The sequence below is a fragment of the Grus americana genome, chromosome 10 (assembly GCF_028858705.1).
Source record: "Grus americana isolate bGruAme1 chromosome 10, bGruAme1.mat, whole genome shotgun sequence".
Lineage (NCBI taxonomy): Eukaryota > Metazoa > Chordata > Aves > Gruiformes > Gruidae > Grus > Grus americana.
Genome location: NC_072861.1, coordinates 4,666,237 through 4,691,917, shown reverse-complemented (window position 1 = coordinate 4,691,917; position 25,681 = coordinate 4,666,237). Strand labels below are relative to the sequence as shown.

The window sequence follows — 25,681 nt, the reverse complement described above, 5'->3', positions numbered from 1 at the left end:
GGTACTGTAACTACACCAAATGCTTTTTGAATAACCTAATTTTTCTTTTCTTCAGGAAAATGTCTACTTTGATTTAGGATCTAGATCAAATCCTATGTAAAGCAAGCTGTTGACCGAGGTTATGGCTGTGGCACATAGAGCTTGCAGCTCTGACAAGATCTTCAAAAGTGATTTGGGAGTGTTGGACACTGACCCGCCTGTGAGGACTCACTCTCAGAAGAGGCCTTAGACTTGCATCCAACACAGAGATGCTAAATTATTCAAGTCTTTCTTGCAGATAATGATGAGAGGTCAAAGTACAACCTTAGTCCTGCGTGTGAACCTCACAACCGCCGTGTGCTTCCCACCAGAATACTGGGCAGGCAGGAGCAGCACAGAAGTCTGTAGGTCTTAAGTCTTGGCACTACTGTCTGGAAACTAAGGCAAGAGTAACGAGGTACAGATCTGCAAAATGCGTTGCCTTTTCGTTTACGGAGAGAATGAGTATATTCTGATTTTTCTATAACCTGCTATGTATTTTAGTCATAGCAAGATGCTTTCCTGCGATGTTGATTTTGTTCCAGTGACCTAAACCTTCAGTCAGCCTCAGAAATCAGGAGAGGGAACCCTGAATATTTTCCAGAGCTCTTATATTCCTGAGAAACTTCCTGGTGTGATTTCAGAGGGGCTGGGAGGGAGAAGAGTAAAGTAGGTAAAAATATTTATTAGTTGATCAATCACTTTATTTAGTGATTGAACACTTCTGTTCTGAAATTGGGGGGGGGGAAACCCAAGGAACTTGTATTCGTTTCTTGGGGAAATAGTTTCCCTTTTCTTAAATTTCCTGTTAGATGAAAATCATGTTTTCAATTTAATGTCCTTATTATTACAAATAACACTGAAATATTGCGACAGAGGATTCTTAAAACCAAGATTTTTTTTTAGCTTCAGTAAGCCTTTCCTAAATCCTTTTTTCCATTGAAGTGGGACCTCAGATATTGCAGGAGATTGCTTCTTTTTTTTCTTTTATTGGCAATTTCAGGGGAGATTTATATATTGACCTTAAAAGTTAGTATGTGTGTGGGATAGAGGTTTGAGATTATTTTAATTAAGTCTAAAATTCTCTAAGACTGGACATGTGGTCCCAGTCTGAACTCTGGTATAGTCTAAAGACCAGGTTTGTTACAGGTAAATGATCTTTCGTCAACAGAGTTGGTGGGGTTTTCGATCTTGTGTGCTAGAGCATTTAAGCAAAATAATCAAATGTAAATCTCTGTTTCTCCTGATAGTAGTGGGAGCGCTGTATTTCTTTTCACCCTTTTTCATGTGAATTTGTACGTTTCCTTATCTCTCTCGTGCTGTTTGAAATCAACAACAACAACAAAACAAGGTGCATTACTTAGCGCGCAACTGGTATGCGAGCAGAGCTGGCAGGCCCGGAGCCGGCTGCCAGCGCCCGCTAACCGCACGGCCGCGCCGCGCCGCACCCTTCCCCGCAGGGAGGGAAGGCGCCTCCCGGCTCAGCGCCGGCCCCGCTGCCCGCGGAGGGGGAAGTCGGTCAGGCCGGGAGCTGCCGCGGGGGCCGGGGACCGCGGGATGCCACCAGAAGGGCTCAGCGGCGGTGGGCGCTGGCGGCCCCCGGGCCCCGCGGATAAAGGCAGTGTCCGGCGCGCTGTCCTGCCGCGCCGGGGGCGGGGCGCAGCGCCGCGTTCCTGTCAGCCGAGAAGCGCGTCGGCGAGCGGGTGGGCTGGGGGGGGGGGGGGTCCCGGCAGTGGGCCGTCCGCCCGCAGCTCCTGGGACTCCCGGGCAGGACAAAGGTTGGCGCGGCCCCTGCAGAGTCCGAGGGTTGCTGGCCTGCGCAGCGGGGAGGCCGAGGCTCGGTGCTTCCAGCAGCCGGGCAGGCGCCGAGACCTGCAGCGGGCGAGAGACGGAGCAAGCGTCTGTAGGTTTGTTCTGTAGTTCTTAACGCAGGAATTCTGAAAGCTGTCACCAGGCAGAAAGATTACGGCTGCTTTAACATTAAGATTCGCTAAAATATGTCTTGTCTCTTGCAGATGTGAATTTAGAACTTCCTGGACAGGGATTCAGCAACTCTGTTCCTTAGGAAATCGTTCCTTGTTAGCGACATACCAGGTTAGGCTGCTATTGGAAATTAGCTAATAAAAATTCTCCTAGTTAACAGCTTTTCATGCTTGCTTGCTCTGAACTGATTGAGTGCATCTCTCAAGAAGTCTTTCTTGTGGGGGGGCTACGGACTAAGTAGTTGACAAAAAATGATGATGTAAGAAACCAGGTCTGGCTTAGCAGGTTTTCTTTGCTTGTTAATAAACGCTGGAAACTTTTCTCCAGTACCTGAATGCATTTTGCTGCAGTAATTACTGCTTCTGATGTCAGAATACAGGTAAGATCATCCAGCTTCTCTTTTTCTCCTAGAGACATGATGTCTTCTGGAAATGACAATCAGCCTCAGACATTCACCAAACCAGCATTTGGTGAAAAAGACGTGGCTGAACTGGTTGACAGGGTGTTTGGATTAAAGGTGTCTTGGATCAGGCCACTTCCCAGCTATGACGATCAGAATTTTCACGTGTGTGTCTCAATAAACAAAGGTGCAGCTGAAGGTGCTGATGAGTATGTCCTCAAAATCACCAATTCGGAAGACAGCCAGGAGCCTGACCTCATTGAAGCACAGACCCAGGCCATGATGTTTCTCAACGCTGAAGGCTTTCCTTCAGCTACTCCTTATCTTACAAAAGATGGTAACATAATGTCTCTGGAGTCAGGAGGTGAGCAATTACGAGCACTTTTATTGCCCTGCTATCACCCTTAGCTTGGCAGTAGCTTGCCATATGGTATGCCATATATATACTCAAGTAAAACTCTAGGCTTATTTTTTCAGTATTAGGGGATACGTATCAGGTGACCTGTGTGTCCAGCCATAATAGTCCAAACTGAAAATACCAGAAGCCAAGCAAGTCAGAGACTAATAATTAACTAAGAAAATATTTAGAAAGTAACTTCAGTATAACGAATTTGAGAAAATATTGATTTGACCTGTCCACGCACAAGAAAAGGGATAAAGGGCCTCATTGACTAAATGATGTTACAAATTATTTGTCTATGGAATGGTATAAAATACAGTTCTAGCCCATCTATGATGCCAGAGCAAATGGCTTTAACAGCACTTGGAAGAAAGACTGTGTTGACGTTTTGCTTTTATTTTCACTGTAACTTCCATACAAAAGCTGGGGTTCCTGAGACCTCCTGTTCTGCTGCAAAACTGTGTAAATGGGTGTCTGCGGGCGCCGGAGGAGACCTACTGTGTGCAGAGTCTGCTTCCAAGCAGAAGGTCCAGCATAGATTGCAAGTGTGTTAAGGTTTGCACACCATTGTACAACAGTCTGGTAGATCAAGTCTTTGAATGAAATCTGCTTTATCAGCTACATCTGATGACTTCTACACTGGCATAAACCTTTTTTGCCTCTTGCCTTAACTAATACTTAATAGCACATATTGAAGCGAGTGACTGCATCTCTCTTTGCTTGCTAGATACCGGACCTGGGAACAAAAAGTACGTGGTCAGACTGCTGACTTACCTGCCAGGTATGCCTGTAGCAAAAATTGCTACAAATACTCAGATTTTCTATGAGATCGGTAAACTAGCTGCCAGTTTGGATAAAGCTCTTTCAGAGGTGAGTTTTCTTTGCTCCGGCCTCACAAACTTCTTAATTAATTTCTCCTCTCTGTTTCTTCTTGTGCTTGCTGTCTGCTTTCCTGATCTGCAAAATCCAAGTTGGTGAATGCCGATGTCAGTTTAACTCATCTTTCAGGTGCTAACCTCTAAGCTGTCCGTTACTCAAGCGTTTTCCCAAGAAACATGACCCGTTGGTGCTTATGACATGGTATTGGTGATCCTTTTGCAGTTCATTTTTGTACCATGAACAGGAAGATAAGGGTTTCTTTTTGCTTATGCAAAGCTCACCTGTTTGGTGTTTCAAACCTGGCGAATAAAGAGAGCGAACCCCAGGCTGCCCAAATTGGAAGCATGTAGAGCTTGTTTTAAAGCATTTTTGAATAACGGACATCAGGCACAGCTGGCTGATCTATTATTTTGAATTAATTTTGACTCGCTCTCTTTTTCTTGGTCATTAGAACTGTGACCATTTAACAGTGGCGGCAGTTGCTTCTTTCTCTACAATGCCAGCTGTGCCAATGAACAGAGATTTGTGACACTTCTCATTTGCACCGCTTCCAGTCAAATAATCTTAATGCAAAGTAAGTTCGTTCTTTACTCTGTAATTACACAGGATAATAAAGCTGATAAATCAGCCGGTAATTAAGTTTGATACATAAAAGAACTCTTGCATTATTTATTGCCTTTCATTAACCTTTCCTTCTCGTGTTCTGGCTACCGGCTTCAGACAATTAGGAAATGTGAATTGCCAGCTTTACTAACCACATTCTTAAATTACAAGAGCTTTTTTCAACCAGGAAAGATAATTTACTGTTGCCTTCTAACAGTCTGGTTATGCTCTTATAATGTGATTAAAACAATTTATATGGACTGGCTAGTCTCAAAATATGCCTGACTTGTCTAGCCAAAGAGGAAATAGTTGATGAGAAAGCAAATTTTGATGGAAAAAGTTCTTTATGCCCTTAACATATGGATTATCATCTACCGAGGTTTGTCATTTAAAATAAAAAAAATTACAATCATTACTGTTAAAACTTAAAAATATCATTGACACTAAAAATACTACTAGTATTACATTTTCTGATGACAGATCAGAAAATGCAGCCTGCCTTTTCTACCCAGTTAATTTACTTTGTCAACTTGATAACAAGTTGACCTGCCTCACATTCTCTAAATGGAAATAAGTTTATGGCTGTAAAGTGACTGTTGGTGGCTTTACAGTAACAGGGGCTTATGACTTTTTATTACCCTTCACACACCTGGTATCCCATTTATTACTTGCTGGAATATCAGATTTGTGCTGGAAAGATCACAGTGGTTGCTTACCAGATGACATTCTTCCTACCAATGTGGTGTTTTATACAGCATTAGGGATCCTGTATTGTGATTTTTGGTTTAGGCTTGATCTTGTTCCTTTTTCCCTTACAGTTCCAGTTTTGACTATCATTTAGCTGTCTTTAAGAGCCTGAATTACAAGCATGAGTGTCTTTTTAAGAGGAAGCTAGCTACTCTAGTGGGAAGGGGTTTTTATTTGCCCTATGCCCTGATAGAATCTGGCACACAAGCCCCTTTAATAAGCATTAGACAATTCAAGGATAGGCATGGTATGCAGTGGGAGATGCTTTTCCTCCCTGAATGTCATTTTTCCAAACCACCTTTTTCATTTGCTAGTGAGAGGGAGGTTAGGGACCTTGTTGTTTAAAATATTTAGGCTACCTGGATGTACAAAGGCAAATCTTCATAAGAACAAAGCTTTGTTCAGTTTTTTCATAAAGTACTTCTGTCCTCAGGATTTGTCATGCACCAGCTGATCCTAAGGCGTGTCCCCAGAAGCTGCCACCTTTAAATGCCTGTTCCTGGCACGCTGGCATGTTTTGTGTTGCTCCTACTCCGACAGCTTTCTGTAGCGCCAGCTGTGCAATCCAGGCTCTGCCAGCGTGGGACTCTGGCCTTGGCAAGGCCTCAAAGTTGCTACGTAATGGCACATTACAGAAAGCCAGTATCAATGTTAAATAATTTAAGCGATGAATGACTTAAGATAATCTTTGTAGCTAAAGAATGGGGGGAAAAGACGTTCAGGTTGTGTGTAGATATGAAGCTGCTTGCCTTCATTCTTCAGGTTATTCTTTTACTTGTTGATCTAAAGCAATAGTCGAAGTCATGGTGCTTTTCAGTGAATCTCATTAGGAACCTGTTAAAGTTAACAGTGGCCTTTAATCATAAACCCAGGATTTTTACTTACGGCCTATTTTTTCTTGTGCTTTTTCCAAAGAAATTCCATCATCCATCAGTAAAAAGTCTGCATCGAGGTCAGTTCATTTGGAACCTGGCAAATGTTCCTCTTCTAGATCAGTACACTTACGCCTTGGGCCAGAACAAACATCGTGAAGTTGTGGAACAAGTTATTGAGCAGTTTAAAGGGAAAGTAATACCCAAGCTAAGCAGTTTTCGAGCCTGTGAGTACTTTATTCTCATTGTAATTCTGTTGAACTGAGACACTGAAATTTCTTACAGGAGTTTGGGTCTGTGGAGAAGGAAGAAAAAAAAAAAGGCAAAAAAAAGTCTCCTTTATCCCTAGCTAGACATGTGCAAATATCGTGCTGAATGAACACAGGGCAGAATAAGCCAGGAGGAATGTGCTGTCCAGAGTCAGGTTCAGTTTTTGACCTTTCTGAAGAGTTTGCTTCCAGTTAAGGGGATGATTTTCATGCTGTTCTACCAGCTTAGTAAGAATATATGGAGTACGCGACTTCCTTTCGTAAAGTCCCAAATAACTATTTAATCATATGTTTAGAATTTAAGTCACATTGATGTTGATGATAATTTGACAATTTCATAATTTGAAAACTGCTATTCTGTGTTTAAAAACGTGGCATATCACAGGTAGTACCAGACCAGAATAAGATCTTGTAAGGCTCCCTTTATCAATTGTTATCTGGTGATCCGCTGGTGCAGTGGAGCTTCCCAGGAAGCAGTAAGGCTGCGAAAGGCAATGCTGGATGCTGAGGGAGACTAGTATGGTTTTGTAGTTGAGTGTTAGTTTGAGCCTCTATGCAACTTTTCAAAGCTGTTTCACTGAGAAATGGAAAAAAAGTTAGATTCTGATGTTTAATAATTATTAAATACTGTTTCTATTTCTTCTGTGTTTAGGTATCAATCATGGAGATTTTAATGACCACAACATTCTAGTAGACTCCAGTTCTGATTCCCTTGAGAATCCTCAGTACAGAGTGTCTGGCATCCTGGATTTTAGTGACATGAGTTATGGGTATTATGTATTTGAAGTTGCAATAGCTATCATGTACATGATGATCGAGAGCCCAGATCCTCTCAGTGTTGGAGGGCATGTTCTGGCAGGGTTTGAAAGCGTTCTGCCACTCACAGAGGAGGAGAGAGGTGCCCTCTTTCTCTTGGTAAGCGGAAGGTTTTCCCAGTCGCTTGTCATAGCAGCCCACACAGCTCTGCTGTACCCAGAGAATAAGGAATACCTCATGATCACAGCCAAAACCGGATGGAAGCACTTAATGACGATGTTTGAGGTGGGCCAAGAAGCTGTAGAGAAGACATGGTTTGAGACTGCCAACGCATATACAAATTCTGCACCTGCCAAGTAGATCGATGGCTGCTGACGTACTGGCATGGTGATGCCTGACTCTATTGCAGTAATAAAGGCAGCGCTGCCGGCGCTGAGCGCCTCTACCGCAGTGTGTACTCGGGCAGGGATGGGGCACGATCCGGGCCGCGGGTCTCTCTCCCCTCCCTGAGGCGGAGGTCAGCGCCCTCGCCTCAGCGGGCCTGCCTCACGTTCCCGCGCCAGCCGCTGCCGCTTTCTGGGCCGCGGGCTGGCGCGATCGGGGCGGGACCGGCTGCTCCTCCCCACAGCGCCAAGGGGGCGGTGCGGGGGGGCGGCTGGGCCGGCCCCTGCGCCGCGCGGGGGAGCCGTTAGGGCGGCGCGGCCGGGCTCGGGCTTGGGCTTGGGCTTGGGCTTGGGCTCGGTCTCGGTTGGGCCCTGGGCCGCGCGGGCAGCCGTTACGGTGGCCGCGCGGAGAACCGTTAGGGCGGCGCGGGCTGCCCCCAGCTGCGCGCGGGCAGCCGGTAGGGCTGCAAGAGCTGCTGCACGCGCCGCCCCAACGGGCACGCGCACGGGCACGCGCGCCAGCCCCGCCAGGCGGCACTAGGGGGAAGGGGCCTCGGGCCCCGCCCTAGTCCGGCACACGGCACCGCGCAGGCGCGGCGGCCATTTCCGACGCCGCAGTGAAGGTTTGGGCGCGGCCGAAGCGCCCGGTTCTTCCCCGTCGGACGGGAATCGCTCATCTTCCCCGGCCGATCGGTCTCCTCAGGCCTGCCGTGAGTGAGGGCGGGCGGGCGGGCGGACTGGTGGGAGCGCGGCGCGCCCCTGCGTGCCGCGGGAGGCGGCGAGGCCCTCGCCTTTTGTCGCGGTGAGGATGACTCTGCACTGCGGCCGCGGTGGGGGGGCGCCCGGCCGCGCGCGGCTGCAGCGCCCTCTGGGGCTCTGGCTGGGGCCGGGGTCCGTCTGCGCGGGGCGGGGCGGGCGGCGTGGCGCGGCGTTCGGTGCCGGTTAACGTGCCCTGTGGTGTCTTGCAGGCTCGGTTCCCTTCTGCCCGCAGCGCGTCCCCGGCACGATGGTGAGTGGCAGCTGCGGGCCGGGCTTGCCTTCCCCGGGGTTTTCCCTGAGCCGCGGGACGTGTCGAGTCACGGTCCGGTCCGCCAGCGGCGCGGGTGGGTCGGCTGCAGCGTGGTCAGCCCCTGCGGGCCGGGGGTGTGGGCACAGCGGCGTCCGTGGGCCGGGCCCGCGTGTGTAGTGGTAGCGGTGTTACTTTCTTACCGTGGTACAAAACTGAGGTCGCTAAGCCATTGGGGTTTTTATGTGTGGCTCAGAGCGTCGCTAATTTTAGAATGTTGCTTTCTGACAAGAGAACGATGATGTTTAATGAGCTGTTGCTTTTTACAGTCTCGAAGATATGACTCCAGAACTACCATATTTTCTCCAGAAGGTATTTTTTAACCCCACGCTTTCAAGTAAACTCTGACTGTTCTCTCCAGCTTCTCAAAACTAACTAACTAACAAACTACTTGTACAAAGGTTGGTTGTTTATAGCGTGTTTCCTTCCGTAGAAGAGATACAGAAATCATTGGACGTAGCGCCCAATTCTGTAAGGACACTAAGGGCCCAAAGTGGAGACATCCAAATTAGTTCTAATTCAATCAATAGTGAGACCGTGCCCCAGTAGTGAGAAATACCACCTGCCACGTTTGTGGATTAACTTGAGCAAATCTTTACTATTCACCTTTTGTTTGTGTATGGATGGATTTTGTTACTGTTGCTCCCCTCCCCCTTCGAATGCGTAATGTCCTGTTGGTGCAATCATATCTCTCCTTGTTATTCTTAGACGTGCTGAAACAAGTATGTACAAGCCATACTTTAGATAAAGTCAAATATTTTATCTAATTTTTAAAAATCCATTTTGGCTTATTCTAATGCAGCAGAGAGTTCTGTAGAATTTATTTTTTTTTAAAGAAAGGGGTTTTTTCCACATTGGCAATGCCCTGTATTACCTCATCAGATTTGTGGATTTTCTCTGACTTCTTCCTCCTTTTCAACCAATTAATTTACTGTCAACTGGTAATGGACTGAAGAACTAAGGTTAGGTTGTACAATGAGCACCTGTCAGATTCTTTCAAATTTAAGCCACCTCGCGTACTTGGTCCTGTTCAGTGTTACTTTTTTGATGTTAGTAATTTAAATCGTTTCCTAGGTCGCTTGTACCAAGTTGAGTATGCAATGGAAGCAATTGGACATGCAGGTACTTGCTTGGGAATTCTAGCAAATGATGGTGTTTTGCTAGCAGCAGAAAGACGCAACATTCACAAGCTTCTTGATGAAGTGTTTTTCTCGGAGAAGATATACAAACTTAATGAGTAAGTTGAAACGATGATCAGATATCTAGTGACTTAGCAGTAACAAAACACTGCTGTTTTTCAGAGATTTTAGCACTGAAACTGGTTTTATTATATTTGGTTAGTATTCTTTTTGTTCGCTATTTTAGACACGTATGACTATTTTGTCAGTGTTTGCTTCAGTAGTTCTCCTTCTAAACTAGAAGCGTCACTTTTTTTTTTAATGTCTAAGAGAATTGTCTAGATGGAACAGCCTGTTTATTGGTACCTCTCCATACAAGGTAATGTTATTGGAGCACTTAAGAAAATTGGGAATTCTCAGTTTTATAAAATATCATTTGGAGGGGGCAGAATAAAGAATGCACCCAAAAATCCCCATGGTATTTCGGCTCAGTGTCCTCTCCTAAGTCTTTGTTTTTCTGTTGGGGTTTAAAGAGAACAAGATAATTAGGTAAAACATACCTTAGGTTCCTTTGCCACAATTTTAGCAGAGATGATATATCTCCCTATTACAACTTCCTTTTTAGCTCTCTGGAAGTTGAATTTGTGATGTCAGAGCACAGTGTTACAGATTATGCTCCCTTGCCTATAAGAGAGATGGAGCTTCATCCTTGCCAGAAGGTTGCAGATGAAACAGAAATAGCTTTTCATCTTGTCAGCCTCCGCTTCTGCGTTGGTCTTGAAAGCAGCTAGAACTGTAAGAAGTACTGGATTTTTGAGGAGGCTGTGTAACAGCACACTGGAGTAGGCCAGCTCTCCCATCTTCTGAGAAATTCTTAAGGTCACTTGGAAAAAATAACCTGGATTATTTTTCTTGAATCCTTTCTGTGTAGCGAAAGCTTTGTAGCAATATCAGATTGGGCAAAGGAGATCTTAAATTAAGAGCTAATGAAACAATCAAGTATGTGAAGGGCTTATTTTTCTTACGATCAAATCAAGACCACTAAGTTTCAGTTAGACAAATGCAGTGTGTCAGCTAGGAACTTCCACTGAAGGCCTGTCACATCTGAATGGCTCTGTCAGGTGGCCTCCTGTATGTAGCTAATGGCTTTTGTGATGACACTCAGAACTTAATCATCTTTGGCACGATCCTCTTCTCAGAATTGTATGTATAATGGACATACTGACCTGCTTACTTTCTGTTGTCCACCTCTGCTCTTACAAAATGGTTGGATAATATTTTTCACGTACCCTGAAGGCAGGAGCTGATGAATCTCTTTTATGTGGCAGCTACGTAGTTTTGATCAGAAAAGCACAAGAGTAGGTGTTCTGCTTGAACTGCTGTATGAAGACGTGAGTATTTGTTGGAGATTGATAGGAATTCAGTTAATTTGTATGCTTATATTGCAGGGATATGGCTTGCAGTGTTGCAGGAATCACTTCAGATGCCAATGTTCTAACAAATGAACTGAGACTGATTGCACAGAGGTAGGTCTCCTGATAGTTAACGTGGTTTTACTTGCCTGCACTGTCAGATTGAGTTCTCTTTATGTATTAAATCAAAACGAACATGCGTTTAATAGAGCAGAAGTAGATTGTTTGAAATAAAACAGCTAGATCAAAGAGGCTGTAACTTAGGAGCTCATCCGCTGTTAAATGCGGTACAGGACACTGTCAGCAAAACAAGTTTTGAAAACTAATTTTTTTCTCTTTCTGTTAGATACTTGCTACAATATCAAGAGCCCATTCCTTGTGAACAGCTGGTAACAGCACTGTGTGATATCAAGCAGGCTTATACACAGTTTGGAGGTAATGTGTGATGAACCATTGTGCTTTTAAATGTCTAAAGAATGATTCTGTTACATAATTTGAAGTGTCTGAGTCCCTGGACAGTTACCAAATTCTTCCATAACAAGTTATACTGGGAAAAACAATACCCAAATTTAAGAGGGAAATGGGTAGTCATGGTTACTGTCTTGCTACTGAAAGTGCTACTTTTCAGTAATTGAGAAATCGATGGCCGAGATTCCGGCCCATTGCGTAGATGCTTTGAGTGCTCTGGGATGTAGTGAATGCTCTCAAAAGGCAGCGGAGAATTGTTCGATAGGTAAGCTTTCAACATTTTGGGCCCATCCAGCATAATGGCACAACAAATCACAAATAAGCCTATATGTAGAGGTATCAATATTGCAGCACTTCAAAAACCGCTATTTCTGTGTATCCAGCAACACGTTAGAAAGTGTTGTTAGTAGTGTTCCTTAGTACGTGAACTGACGATTCTGGTGTTTTACACATAGGTAGTGTGAAAGAATGACCTTTTTATGTACCTGGTTTTTGACACAGTTAAGTTACATGCTTAATGGTTAAGCTACTTACTTTAAATATTAAGCTTTGATTTAAAGTCCCGAGATGATAAATTACAATTTGTGGAGACAGAAATGAGCTGCTCTTAGGGTTAAATGAAATAAACCTCTGCTGCCCCCACCCCTGTGACTTAGAAAGGCACGCTGGCGTGCTTATCTCAAGCAACAGAAGTGCAGAACAGTCTGTTAAATCCTAGTTCACAGGAATAGATTTGAAAAAGGAAATGAAAGAAAATAATTGTCACTCATGACCAATCCTGTTACTAAATTTAGATTGCTAATAGCCTTCTTTTCAACAGGAAAACGTCCTTTTGGTGTTTCGTTGCTGTATATTGGCTGGGATAAGCATTATGGATTTCAGCTGTATCAAAGTGATCCTAGTGGAAATTATGGAGGGTGGAAAGCTACATGCATTGGGAATAATAGTGCTGTAAGTTCTGTTTTTTTTCCTCTCAAGTCTAGCAGAAAAAATGATGTTTAAATTGGACTGCACTAATTAAACTGAGTTGTTGATTACTAGTGCAGAGCAGAAATAGGTAACTGTAGAAACTCTGTTGTTACTCATGTTACTCTGGCAAAAAGCAACTGTTTGGTTGATTGCCCAAAGATATCATTTTAATTTCTGTGAAATTTATAGGCAGCTGTGTCAATGCTGAAGCAAGACTACAAAGAAGGAGAAATGACCTTGAAGACTGCACTTGCTTTAGCCATTAAGGTTCTAAACAAAACCATGGATGTTAGCAAACTCTCTGCAGAGAAAGGTAAGCAGTTAGTTAATACGGGATAACACCCTGTGCTTAATAAAGACAATGTAGTGAATGTATGATGTGGTTTATTGGATCGTTAGCTGTCACGTGGAAAATGTTTTTGGAAGATGCAGCAGCTCTCAGCCTGAACCTTTCTAAGAGGCATACAGAGAGCTTAGTTGAGGATGATTCACCTTGGTTAGCCCCAGGGGCTAGACAACCACAGGTTAGTGATTGTAGGCTGCGTTAGTGTGGTAGCGGAAACGGCTGCGTGTCTGGCAAAAGAATCACTGGAGAGGTATTAATGCGCTTGTTTACACTGCTGCAGAAGAGGACTGCTGGCATCTCTTGCCAGTCAAGCTTTTTCGTAGAGGCAGGACAAGTTGTAACCACAAATCTTAGCCTTCTGATGATTGCTCTGTCTGAAGGACAAAATGTAACGCCGCTGTCTGTTCCATATGTTTCAGTTGAAATTGCAACACTGACAAGAGAGAACGGAAAGACAGTAATAAGGGTTCTGAAGCAAAAGGAGGTGGAACAGTTGATAAAACAACATGAGGAGGAGGAAGCAAAAGCTGAACGTGAAAAGAAGGAAAAAGAACAAAAAGAGAAGGATAAATAGAATATGAAATCAAGTGTTCTGTAGATAATAGAGGACCTGCTTCAGTAAAAGATAATCTGGATTTCTGTTTTGTAGAAGCCTACAAACATGCCATGGAGGACCCAGAATTACTTTTGATGAACCAGGTCCTTAATCATCATTCAGATAATTAGTTTGCTTCTCCTTGCATTGACCAATAACTGCTTTAATTCTTGAACACTCTATTTCTTTCATCTTCTATTTTTTATTATGGAATAAAATTTAAGAATAATAGTGATGGGTGTCTTTATTTCCTTAGTAATGCCTGGATATGCACAATTTTGAGGGATTTAATCGCTTTAAACCATTATAACAAGGTATATGTTAGTTGGTAAAGAACAAATATGGTGTTAGAATTGTTAGACTTTTGTGTGTATGTGTGGGTTTTCCCTTTTAAAGTAGTGAAAAGGGCTCCTAAGTTAGAAAAATCATTTCACAAATACAGAATTAAAGTGTGCTGGCATGCCAAGTTTTAGTTTTGGCTTATTTTGTTCTATAACAGGCTATGTCAAACTGATGGTCTTGCAAGCAGTAGTGTTTTAAACATGCCCTGTAGCAAATGTGTTCAGTTTATCATAGCCTTTCATGAATGCATGTGTTTTCTAAGAAATTAATCATATTACACTAGCTATAGTCACACAAACTAGAAAGACATTTTACAAAGGCCACGTGAAAATGTTAAGCTATCTCGTCAAAATACAAATAGGTAAATAAAATACTGCATGATTTTAGGTCATGTTGACTATTTTACATTTTATCCTGAAAGGAAATTGAGACGTCATATATTCTTTAGTGTTGCTGATACTTGCCCAGAGAATTTGGTTCCCTCTCTGAGAGATGCAAGTCTAGAAGGCTAACCAGTTAACCACTTGAGAAATCATAATATTTGTGCATGAATTAGAAAGTAGAATAATTTTTGTTCAAATTGTCCCTGTACTGAATGCAAAATATGTTTTTCAGATTAACTAAAATCTCTTCTGGAAAAAAACCCAAAAAACTGTTGTTAATAGAGGAGATGGAAACAAGTTAGTGAAAATTGTTTTGCACCCTTTCAGTTACCAAAAGCAAACTGAAAAACTCACTCAGCCTTACTTGCTGAATTTCAAACTGTGACACTGGTGATCCAGCCCCTGTGTGCTGACTCTGTGTCTGTCTTGTAGCTGCTCCCCCCTACCCCCCCAAAGGATATCTGATGTTTACAGGATTTAATATGATCTTTTAAGGAAACAGAGTGAATCCATACAATGGTTTATTATTTTTAATCTATCCTGGACATTTTTGACTGATAAAATGTACTTTGTCAACGTGGCCAGAAATTACCCTTAGTCTCAACAAAACCCATTTTTGAGCTCATTGCTGTAAAATTCACTGTTGAGAACAGAGGAAGGAATCTGACTTGAGGTGTTTCCTGCAGCTTGGGTAGACGTACTGCACTCACTTTGGCAACCTCTGTACAGGCAGTCCTGTGGGGTGGCATGGGTTCTGTGCAGGCTGCAGGACCTGCTTCTTGCTTTTCTAAGTTTCAGTGCAGGCCAATTGCTTTAGGCTTTTGTACTGAACTTAGTACTTCGTTAGTATTCAAATTTTATAGCTAAGAAAGGTTAGACCTGACTTTTATTTGCACCTCACAACAGTAGATCTTCCAAATAATAACATAGGAATGATGTTTCATGTACCGAGTTCTGAGTAGTGTCAGAAAACATGCAATCACTAAGATTCAATCTCCATTGTAAAGGGTTGTATAAATACCTCAAGTTCCATTTTTATGTAGAAAATTCAGTGCTCAATCTTCTTATTTTTTGATACCATGAGTGCAATATATCAGCATCTTTTGCAGATTTCTAGATCGCTGATGAGGGTTATACAAGTACTGGGAATATGTCCTAAAAGCAGCAATGCCAAAATGGAGGTTTTTCTTCTAACTTTGCAAAGGTCACTTGAAACAAAATGTGATAGACTCTAGCAATGCTTCCTGCCTTCTAGGAAACCATAAGAGCCTCTGAGTCTGGGGGTTCATCAATGTATATAAATCACACAAGGCAATTTGTTTAGTGTACTAGTAGAAGTATTATTAGATAGCTTAGGATATAGATTTATTAAAATATTTTTTAGTAAGTGCTTCCGTTCCTAACGAAGAGGGGATAACAAATCTATTTGAATCTTTTTTTTAAAGAATTACCAATAACATTTCTTTGCCAAACACTGCATCGTTCGCTGGTAAAGAACTTCTTAGATACTGTAATAATCAAAGTCAGAATTATTTAAATGATTCTCTGATCTGTACTCCATTATGCATTGAAGTATTGTGATAAGTTGCATAGTTCCACTACATTTTGAAAGATTTATTTATTTAAAGGTTTTGTTTACCCAAAGTAAAAGCATTGTCAAATACTTTGAATATAATCTTTGAATAATTACCAATTTAATTTAAAAAACCACCATCTCTACCAAGTGCCATTAATAGCTGACTGTGAGATGAGCCTCAGTACTGCCTCAAAATAGGCAAGTAACTTTAGCTGGCACTCATATTCAAGATGTAAAGTTCTGCTAAACTACACTTAATTTCTTATTTTTTCTGCAATAGAACCTAGGACAGTAAGCAGATGCTGGAGATCTTTTACTGACTAGAATCTTCCTCGGACATCCGTACACTAATGCAAGTTGCTTACCTGTTTTTCCTAGAACTAGAGCAGTGTTTGACTGCATAGGCCTATTGTGTTGATTCTGGCTTTGTGTGTTTAAAAAAAAAAAAAAAAAAAAATCACCACTATCTGTGCCTTCTGTGGGAGTGGTTTGGGGATAAGTCGTAAGAACAGAAAAATGATTTTGGCGATACATTTGAGTTGTTTTTGCTAATCAAAATGATCTTCCTGTTCTTTGTATGTTTTTTTTTTTGGTGTACGTAGTGTTTAAGTAGAGTTTACAGTGTATTACATAAGTATTTCAAGTATTTAGCTATTGGTGTGGATTAAATGTTACTTTAACACCAGAACTTCATGTGGTGCTGTGGAAGGTGACAGATTTTTCAAATTAGGTAAAAGTATTTACTTGAAACTGTTTGCATAATATGATGTTAGTAAACTTAAAGACTGGATAGTTTATATCTCACTTGAGTGCATGATAGAGCTTGTTAGGGCAAGTATTCACAAATAGATTGTCCTAATAAATTGTAATGTGTTTTGTTATTCTAAGTAGTTTAAGAGATAATGAAACTACTGCTTCTCAGTAATACCTGTGCTGTCTCTTGCATCTGTCAGTGTTTAAAAAAAACAAGTTAGCTTGTTTTCTAGATGACTGTATTCTGTTCAAATAAAGTCAAATTAACTTCTAAAACTGCTTCTTATTTGACTTACTGTATTGTGCACTGGAAGACAGAAGATTACTTTAGATGTACTTTCCTACTCATGCAAATATTTTTAATTGTCAGAGTTATAAAAGCACCCAAATTAAGATGATAAACGAAGGACTTTGTGTTAAATTTGACTGCTACTTCTGTTTTGTTATGGATTGCCAAGGTAATTATTCTTTCAGTTCACAATCTTAAAATTAGGGACAATACTTATCTGCTGTGTTGTGAGAACGAATATATTAATGATTACAGACATTGAAATTAATGGTTTTAGAGGCCACAGAACTGTATGTGCTACATAGATAACACAGCTAAGTGTATACCAGACATCCAAATCCTAGAAGTTAATGTACTCAGGTAGTTCATATGTGAGAGACATGATGTAGCTTCAGACTGGACAAGATTCTAGGACTTAGTTAACTGTCTTTCATTTTCTTTAAAGAATATTTTCCATTAGAGTATTTCCGTAGTAAAAGTTGTCCTCCTTTTCAAGTTTTAATTGCTGTTATTTCTATTACAATATGAAAAAACCACTCAAATAACTTGATCTGAGAGTACCCTTCACTGGTTATATAGCTCTTGGCTTTAATCTGGACAAAATTCAGCTTCACACAAAATTTTTTAGAATATTTCTGATTTTACAAAGAGAACTGAGCAGCTTGCTATTTTTATCTGTGATTAATTTGGCATTTAGCTTTCCTGTTAAAGTACTCTTCAGTGCACAGTAAAAGCTGCCATCAGCCAATTTACTGGAGATTCTCAGAACATCTCAGAACTGTAGTGGGGACCTTCAGATATCAACTCCTGCTGAGAAGGACCCTTTGAAAGACAGTGGACACTACTCATGTAATTGTTTAGGCTTCCACTTAATGATAAATATTAAACTTAACATGCTGCTGTTAGTATTAATGTTTTGCTCCAAGTTCAAAGTAGCAGGAAAAAATGGCTTCTTATTTATAACTACTATTTTCTAAAACAGTAATAATACAACATAATTAATGTGTGCCAGATGATGCCACATGAAGTATTTAGCAAAGTGCGGGGCACGTAACCTAGACAGTTTAATCCTTTTACATCTCACAGCATCTGTTTTGCCTCGCTAAGACCCAGCTGCAAACAAATTCATAGTTATGTAATAGAACCAGTTTGCTATGCCCTGCACATTCGAGTGGCAACTACCTTTAACACTGTTAACTAGACATTGCACCTCTAAAATGCATTTACTGCAACGTACACACGCTGCTAGCAGAACTATGGATTTTTTTACCTGATAACCTTATGTTAGGAACACCAGGTGCAGTGCAGTGGTGGACCAGTTGTCATCTAAAACTACACATTTCTGATTTCAGTAGAAACATTGCCCAGTAATTTTTGGAGCACTCTGAAAACATCAGAACTCCATTGTATCACAAATGAATAAAAAAGGGGGGGTTGTGCCATGCTTTGGGCTAAAATACGTTTTTATTTACTCTAATATCTTGGGTTGACCACTGCATACACACTGAGCATTTCAAAATAAGAGTCACACGCTGTGTCCTTTAACACACATATATTACATCACTGTGGAGGACACGCTGTATAGAAATGGATTCTCAATACATAACCGTCTTTACTACAGAGCATTCGAATCAATACAACATGTCACTAGAAGTGTGCTGGAAGAAACTACCATGTAAGCAGCCTTTTTTCAGATGGCTTGTACTGACTGCATCATGTCTTGCAGAGACATGCACAACCTAAATATGGCTGTAGGTTAAGATAATACAGAAAAACAGGAGTTTAAAAATTAAGAAAGAGATTGAAATGCTCAAGTACTCTGTTTTGGTCGTATCAGATGCACTATTTTTCTATAGAATGAGCACTTGACATATAGGAATTTTGATCACTGACAACATGCTTAATGAAATCAATACTTTGGGTAATGCTCATTTTAGGAAGGTACAAAGTTGCTAAAATTATTTGAGTTGAATAGGGTCCATTTTTTCTGAAGAATCTGGTATCTAGCACTTTTCATGTAGCAGCTGATTAAGACTGTGTAAAGCCATTTAGCCCTTCTTTCCAAATCTTTTCTCTCTGTAAAAATCTTAAACAGTATCTGAAATGTACAAAATGCAATAATGCCAGCTGCTTTTATTTTTCCATGGCAATGTGTACACTGTACATTTCCATTAGGATGATTTAGGAAAAGTCACTAATTATATTTCACAGTTGGAGCATTTAAAGTTGTCTTTCATAACAGTTTTTTATTTCTCCAATACAAAAAAAAAATTATTTCTCTGATATAGAAAAAAGGTGGGGGTTTGTACAGAGTATTTGTTATATATGTTATATATCTACAATATACATAAAGCTGGAAATATCCTAGGTCTTTTTAGCTTGCATCAGTTTATCTATTTTTGATTAAGAGTTCCAAAACATTTTGATTTAGAAACTTAAAAAAGCCCTACTGAGTGTTTCGCATGGAATGGAAGTTATAAATTAGTTTATTATTTTCCTTTTCGCTAGAAGTCATTTAAACTTATACCCTCCCCCAAAAAAACACGGTTTAAAAAAAACAATTGCTGACCCAGGTGGATTTACCATTGTTTTTTAAGGCTGACGTTGCAGCTGCTGCCGGGTTTCAGTGAGGCACGGCAGGTCGCTCGAGAGGCAGAAGCGGCGACCCAGCTCACCACCTACCTAGTCAGCACCTGCGCCTCTGACGGAGCCTTTGCTTTAACTCCAGAAGCGACGGGACGGTGCAGTGCTCAGTGGGATCGCTACAGCTTTCCCGCCGAGGTACCTACTAGCGAGCTCCTTCTCCTAGCACCTGCCTCCCTCACAGGAGGGAGCTTCTCACAGCCCGAGGGGGAGGCGATGGCCGTCACCCGCCCGCGGCAGTACCGCTGAGGCACGCAGCTGGCGGCTAGCGGTAGGACTGACCGGCTAGCCCTACACGTCCCCCGCACGGCGCGGGGCCACAAGCCAGTACCTTTGGGCGACCTCCGGGACTGGCCGCCGGAAGAAACGACCTGGGACGACGCTTTGCTGAGGCCTACGCCCCCCCGGTTCCCGCCGCGCGCGCTCCTCTCCCGCCCCTCGCGCCCCCTCATGGCTTCCCGCCGGGGCGTGGCCAGCGCCGCCCGGTAGGAGCGGCGCCCCGTCGCTGCGCCCCGTCCTCGCCGCGGGGTTCTGAGGCGGCGGGGGCTGTATCCTAGCTATGGCTGAGCTCGGAGCCTGGCTGCGTCGCGGCCGCCCCCTGCTCTTCCTCACCTGCCTCTTCGCGCCCTTTTTGGGCCAGCCCGGAGCCGGCCGCGCTGCCCGCGCCCCTTACGCGGGTAAGGCGCCTCGGGTCGGCCTCGTGTGGGTGAGGGCCAGCGGGACTCCCCGCGGGGGCCGCTAGGGAGAGAGGGGTGGGTGGCAGGCGCTTCAGCGAGGAGCTGGGAGGGTGTCGGAGGGGAGGGTACGGTCAGCTGAGAGTTACGAACCCTCTTGAACCCTGGCTTTCGTGTAAGCCTGGCGTTGTGAGGGGGTAGCTCGCCGCCGGGGGTAGGGGGAGGCTGTACCGGAGCCCGGGGGTCTGCCGGGCCGCCGCTGCCTCCCCTGGCTGTTCCGGTCCTCCGTCTGCAGCCCGGCTCCGGCGGGCAGCTGGGAGCGGCGGGAGCGCGGGCAGGAGGGAGCGCGTTTCGTGTGGAAAAACGAGGCGGGTTTTTGCGCGTGGGGGAGAATGCTCTCGGGGTTGAGACGGCCACGCATCACGCTTCGTTTTCCGCGCCATCAACTTCTGCCAAGGTGAAGCTCAAATAAGGCTGATTTCAAGGTGAAGCGGGATTTTGGTGGTCGCTGAGGAGTGCTGAGGTAGGGATTGCAGGACTTCGGCTAGTTTTTAAGAAAAACGGACGTGACCTACAGAGTTCGTGGTCAAACGGGCTCACCAGGGCTGCCCCTTTCACAGAAGAGGGGAGAAATGCCTTTGCCAAACTACGGCTTTTCAGGTGCCCATCGGTTTTGACTACCCCACGTTTCATTAAGCAGTTGTTACGCTTTTGAAATGACTGCGTAAAGCTTTGAAGATTTGAAGTGTCATAGCTTTCAATTTTTGCTCCGTTCACTTACTCGGACGAGGTACAATTGTATGTTTGTGGTGCGTTTGCAGCTGGTGTGGAGGTAAATTTACAGAATGTATTTTAATAATCACAATATTGCGTATGGATCTGGCTGCACATAAAAACGTCCCTTTTAAGAATTTATAACAAAATTCTTTTTAGTTTGTTCATGTATTATTTCTTTGACTTCAAAAGAGTCAGTCTCATAATTCGATCAGGATGTAACTTTCAGAGTTGAAGGATGTAAAATAACCTGTGAAGCTAAAGTGTTTATAAAATTACAGAAGGATTAAAGGAGCAAAATCAATGCTTCTTCAAAGAAATGTTTAGAAATAGTTATTTCAAAACATTGCTTTTACATAATTTATGAATACATTGCTGCGAGTTTTGCAAAACGTCTTGAGGCCATAACTGCAGTATTTAAAAGCAGAAAGGAAATTAATTGAAAATAAAATTGACTCTTTTAATATTAGCCCAAAATGGAAAGAAATGGTCATAAGTATGGTTTAAGAAAAGTAAATGGTATTGATGTCTCAGTTTTAATGCAACATACAGAAAGTCAGTCTGTTATTGCTAAATGTGATTTAAAAGATTATTCTTGATCTCAGTATTTGGAAAAGTAGTGATTTTCATCATGGCAGAAGATATTACTATGTGAAATTATTATGTTACATTATATGGTATATATGACTATGGAATTACTTGCAGTCGGGTTAAGCCAAATTTTGCCTTTTGGCACAAGCCAACAGTTTTCATTTCATTGAGAACTGATCCATATATAGCGAGGATAAAATTTTCTTTTCACAATTTGTTTGCTCTAAAATAAAATTAAATTTGCTATTAAGATGATGAAAAATATTATAGCTACCTATTATTAAAATATAGGGCAAATGGAAATAATAACCTAAATCAGTATATCATGTACATACAGTTAAAATTATTTTAGTGGTATTGCTTTGCATGTGGTACAGTAATAATTTTAATGAGTAGAAGTGAATTATGGATGTGACATTGTTTTTATGATACTTTAAGAATGCTTGAAAATGAATTTGGTGTTTCCTTTAGTTAGTAGTCCAGAGGTGAACTAATCCTTTATCCTGGATAACTCTGATTTGATAAGACAAAATATATGCTGATTTTAAGATATGATCAAATTACAGGGTTTTTTTTCCTTGCTCTGAATCTTTAACTAACAGGTGAGACTTCAATGTATAAACCTATAGCACTGCTGTGGCACGCTGCAGATAGTGTCTCCTTGGGAGTTGATGCACCCAAACATTTTCCACTCTGTTTAACAGATTGGGTCCTTCTCCCTACCCAACAGGAGGCTGCAAACCTTCTGGCTTGTATGGGTTTCTTGTGATATTTCTCTTAAAATATTTTGTGCTTTCTTTAGAGATTCTTAGGAAGAAAAACATGAGCATTGATTTGTGGAGAAATGTCTGTGCTGATTTGTAGGAGGAACTGCGGAAGGAAGTACTTGCATAGTTTCTCACTTTTCAGAATGGTAAAACCTGATTTTTGTATGTTAGTGTATGTTCTGAAATCTCCTACTCTGCATCTGGTTTTGAGCAGAGTATCTGATTTCTAAACAGAGTTTCTGATTTCTATGAGCTGTAGGATTCTATGTTCCAGTGTATCTGAGACTGGAATCGAGCTGCATGAGCAAAATGCTACCGTGGAAGAAGATGACGCCAGTGCGCAACTTCTGCAGCACCCAGAGCTGCACTGGCAACTTGTGAGAAGCCCAAGATCTGTGTCTTATTTACATACACTGCGGATTTGTGTTTACTTCCATGATGCATACCCTCTAAATCCATGTGAATAAATGGTTCTACTTTTAAAATTCTACATACTTGTACTTCCTTTTACTCCTTGCATTATCTGTACTTGCATACCCACTTTGTGCTGCTTGCATGCAGTGTTCCTCAGTGCTGTCTTCACCGTCCATCTTCAGTCCTTACTACAGATCATCAGTGAAAATGGTGCAATGGTTAACAGTGGTATAAAGCGAGATGACAAAATCCTGGATCTGTTACAGAAAAAGTCTGACTGGCTTCAGAGTGACCAGAATTTTTACCCTGAGGCAGCCTTTTCATGTGCCCTAGGTGTTGGGCCAGGAGAAGGATCATGGTTTTTCTGTCTGCTGAAAACCAAGTGGAGAATATTAGTGTGTCAGTGAACTCACAAGGAAATGCCGTGCCATGCCACAGACCTGTAATGTTAGTGATATAGGTGCCTGTTAATCAGGAGATAAAATAGAGCTGACAGTAGCTTCACTATAGAGTTCAGGAAGCTGTTTGGCACATTGTGTGTATTTATGATAGAATCCATAGCACGGGTATTCAGAAAGGGATGGTTTGTGCTCCAGTTAGCTGTCAATCTAAAGACTGTCAATCTGTAGTTGATCTTATCTATTTCTTGATTAGTTACAAACTACATGGCAGTATATTATGCTGTTACTAATCAAACTTGTAAATGCATTCATTAATATAGGCCATAATTATCCCTTGATGCTAAGCTGTTAGGGGATAGTTTAATTCTACTTCCCAATTATCAAGCCGGAAACTTTAATCTTTTAAATTTGAGTTGAATGTAAGAAACATCTTCCCTGCTTCCTATATGCAGTACCTCTTGTACCTCTGTTAATATTGCTAAGTAATATTGCAGTGCAAAATCCTTGATAGTTTCATGTCCACAATATGTCATTTTATTTTGCTACTTGTTGGCAGGAGATTGATGTGTAAGGTAAGAGAGAAGGCAGAAATCCTCCCAATAACTTGAAATCCCTGGAGTAAATGAAAAATTGTAAAAGTTTCTGCAGCAGCTAGCAGCTGCACTTTATTGATACAGTTGCACTGTATTAATACATAGTGATAGAAATACAAGGCTGTCACTTTTGTACTATCAGCCTTTGAAATTGCAAGACAAAGCTCTGAACGGAAGAAAGCAAAACAAATTTGCAGAAACACCGCCAACAAGAAAGGTCAAGAATAGCCACCTTTTCCATGCTTGTAGGTATAGTGACGAGCTTTGGCTTTATTTTTTAAAGAAGGGAGGAAAAAAATACTTGTAGGAAGTGCAGAATATAATAGCTGGCTTTTCTGACTTCTGTTCAGTAAATTGGATGGTTAGTAAACCTGCTTTGACTTACAGACGTTCTAATGAAGATGAATTTGATCTTTCTAAATGCTTAATGTTAACTTTAGAAAAATCTGTATTAAAAAAATCGCAGTATCATCTTACTAAATATCCTAGTGTACTGAAGGTAGGCATACTGTATGTATTCATTCACCTTCCTGGTTTGAAGGCAAACTATTAGTTGTAGTTTATAGTAGTTAGATTTGTGGACAACAGTCTATATGTTATGATAGCACACTGTTAAAGAATCTAATGTTAACTACATAGTATGGATATTGTGCCATGTTTGTTGTCCTTAGTAGCGTTCTTTTTCATTGTAGTGGTATATGATTATAAATCTGCATTAGTAATATATGTTACTTCTCAATCTACATCTTAACATTAGGCTTCTAAAAAGTGGTCCTTTCCCTTATCCCATGGACCTCTTCTGAAAATGCACCAAGTAACGATCCAAAGAAAAATCATTAACACTCGATGATATCAATTAGAAAATGCTTTGGACTACATTGTTTAAAGAACATTCTTATATCTGCTATCCCAGTGTGGTTCTTAGACACTTTGTCTAAGGAAGTGCAGAGGAATATAGAGTTCAAAGAAAGTTGATTCTTTAGAGAAACATGGACTGTGATGTTCTCTTGTTTTAAAAACAAAAATTTATGAAAAGATATGAAGTGTAGCCGTAACACTAAATATTTCTCTGGTAATTCTTAGGAAGAGAATTCTGCTGCTAAATCATATTAAGATGCTAAGAAATTTCATCCCATAATGGTACAGTAAGAAACAATGTAAAAAGATTTTACAAAATAATAACGTTTTTGTAATTTATCTGAAGCATTTAAAAAGTCTGCCATTAGCAGCCCTAATGAAATTTTGACTAGAGGATGTTAACAAAATGAATAGACATGTACATGTTTTGTCATGCAATTCATGCATCTGAGACCCGTGTAATGCTTCCTCTTCTTTTCTAAATAGCTCCAAAGTACTTTAATAAAGAAATTGGTGAAATGTTTAGGATGGAAATGGTAGAACTGAATTTTTAAATACAATTGTGTCCAAGGTCAAGTGTTTAATTAGAATTTCTACTTACCATTTTGTCAGAAGTGTGCTCCAGCTACTTCAAAGCTTAGAAAAGTTGAATCATTAGTCTGCTTTGTGCATAGATGTTTGTCTCCTTTTTGCAGAATTTCAGCCATCCAACATTTTCTCATGTGATTTAGGTGTTGTTTTTGCTGAACATGGAATCATACTGAGAGGGGGTGAGCGGAGAAGAGTTTCAGGTGTAAATTATAAAGTAAACATTGTGATTGGGATTTATCACTGAACAATATGGAGAGGTACTTTTGATTTAGACTGCAGAAGTTACCTGACCTCAACAAAAATAAAGCTGCACAAATACAGGCATGCTTAGAATTGCCTTTCAAAGGCTACGAATCTTCTAAGATTGTGTTTTTTTTTTTTTTTAGTACAGTGAGCTAGTAGCAGGGGTGAGTGCTTCCATAATCTCTTACCATCTGATTTAGTACGAGACTTGAGCTCTGGGTTGGTCGTTTGCTAATCTTGCTAGTCATAGGTTTTAACCTCTTTCTGCTTTTCTTCAACTAGCACAGCAGTCTGCTGCCTTAAGCCACTAACTGTATTTTACCTCTTTTCCTTTCTTCTGTACCTTTTTTCCTGCTTGCCACCAGTTCTTTGCATTTTTTTTCTTATTGGTGCTAACACCAATAAATAACTAAGAATTACACCCTTTATTGTAATCTTGAAAGCATACAGACACATGGAAATGAGAAATTAAACACATGCAGTCGAACAAGTGAGCTGTGTAGTC

At 41.5% G+C, this 25,681-nt stretch overlaps 3 protein-coding genes across 7 annotated transcripts in view; all 3 read left to right on the top strand.

Annotated features, from left to right (window-relative positions):
* The first annotated feature begins 1,696 nt into the window (after window positions 1–1,696).
* On the top strand, window positions 1,697–7,370 carry HYKK (hydroxylysine kinase). Of its 3 annotated transcripts, none has more exons than XM_054837431.1 (6): window positions 1,697–1,925; window positions 2,034–2,112; window positions 2,413–2,765; window positions 3,529–3,582; window positions 6,022–6,129; window positions 6,824–7,370. In XM_054837431.1, exons 3-6 carry the CDS (start codon window positions 2,417–2,419, stop codon window positions 7,285–7,287), a joined length of 975 nt encoding a protein of 324 aa, XP_054693406.1. In that variant the 5' UTR covers window positions 1,697–1,925; window positions 2,034–2,112; window positions 2,413–2,416; the 3' UTR covers window positions 7,288–7,370. The 3 variants fall into 3 exon arrangements, with proteins under 3 accessions (XP_054693406.1, XP_054693404.1, XP_054693403.1); XM_054837429.1 differs by having other exon boundaries at window positions 1,699–1,921; window positions 3,529–3,671; window positions 5,946–6,129; XM_054837428.1 differs by having other exon boundaries at window positions 1,699–1,925; window positions 3,529–3,671; window positions 5,946–6,129.
* A 205-nt stretch (window positions 7,371–7,575) lies between these two features.
* Window positions 7,576–16,614, top strand: PSMA4 (proteasome 20S subunit alpha 4). Of its 2 annotated transcripts, none has more exons than XM_054837432.1 (9): window positions 7,576–8,020; window positions 8,279–8,319; window positions 8,646–8,688; window positions 9,451–9,613; window positions 10,943–11,020; window positions 11,253–11,341; window positions 12,195–12,325; window positions 12,533–12,656; window positions 13,109–16,614. In XM_054837432.1, exons 2-9 carry the CDS (start codon window positions 8,317–8,319, stop codon window positions 13,261–13,263), a joined length of 786 nt encoding a protein of 261 aa, XP_054693407.1. In that variant the 5' UTR covers window positions 7,576–8,020; window positions 8,279–8,316; the 3' UTR covers window positions 13,264–16,614. The 2 variants fall into 2 exon arrangements, with proteins under 2 accessions (XP_054693407.1, XP_054693408.1); XM_054837433.1 differs by having other exon boundaries at window positions 7,657–8,112.
* Window positions 16,615–19,310: 2,696 nt separating this feature from the next.
* CHRNA5 (cholinergic receptor nicotinic alpha 5 subunit) overlaps window positions 19,311–25,681 on the top strand; it is a 19,857-nt gene continuing 13,486 nt past the window's right edge. Inside the window, exon 1 of one of the 2 annotated variants that reach the window (XM_054836947.1) lies at window positions 19,311–19,947. In XM_054836947.1, coding sequence (XP_054692922.1) covers window positions 19,830–19,947 — 118 coding nt within the window. In that variant the 5' untranslated portion in view covers window positions 19,311–19,829. Of the gene's footprint in view, window positions 20,468–25,681 lie in introns of both variants that reach the window. The other variant, XM_054836948.1, reaches the window with a different exon arrangement.

Bases quoted from the DNA above. Each gene is read 5' to 3' on its own strand.
- HYKK (XM_054837429.1), top strand. From the start codon at position 2,417: ATGATGTCTTCTGGAAATGACAATCAGCCTCAGACATTCACCAAACCA. The intron at 2,766-3,528 runs GTGAGCAATTAC...TTTGCTTGCTAG, and splicing joins AATGTCTCTGGAGTCAGGAG to ATACCGGACCTGGGAACAAA. The intron at 3,672-5,945 runs GTGAGTTTTCTT...CTTTTTCCAAAG, and splicing joins TGGATAAAGCTCTTTCAGAG to AAATTCCATCATCCATCAGT.
- PSMA4 (XM_054837432.1), top strand. The intron at 9,614-10,942 runs GTAAGTTGAAAC...CTTATATTGCAG, and splicing joins AAGATATACAAACTTAATGA to GGATATGGCTTGCAGTGTTG. The intron at 12,326-12,532 runs GTAAGTTCTGTT...TGAAATTTATAG, and splicing joins GCATTGGGAATAATAGTGCT to GCAGCTGTGTCAATGCTGAA.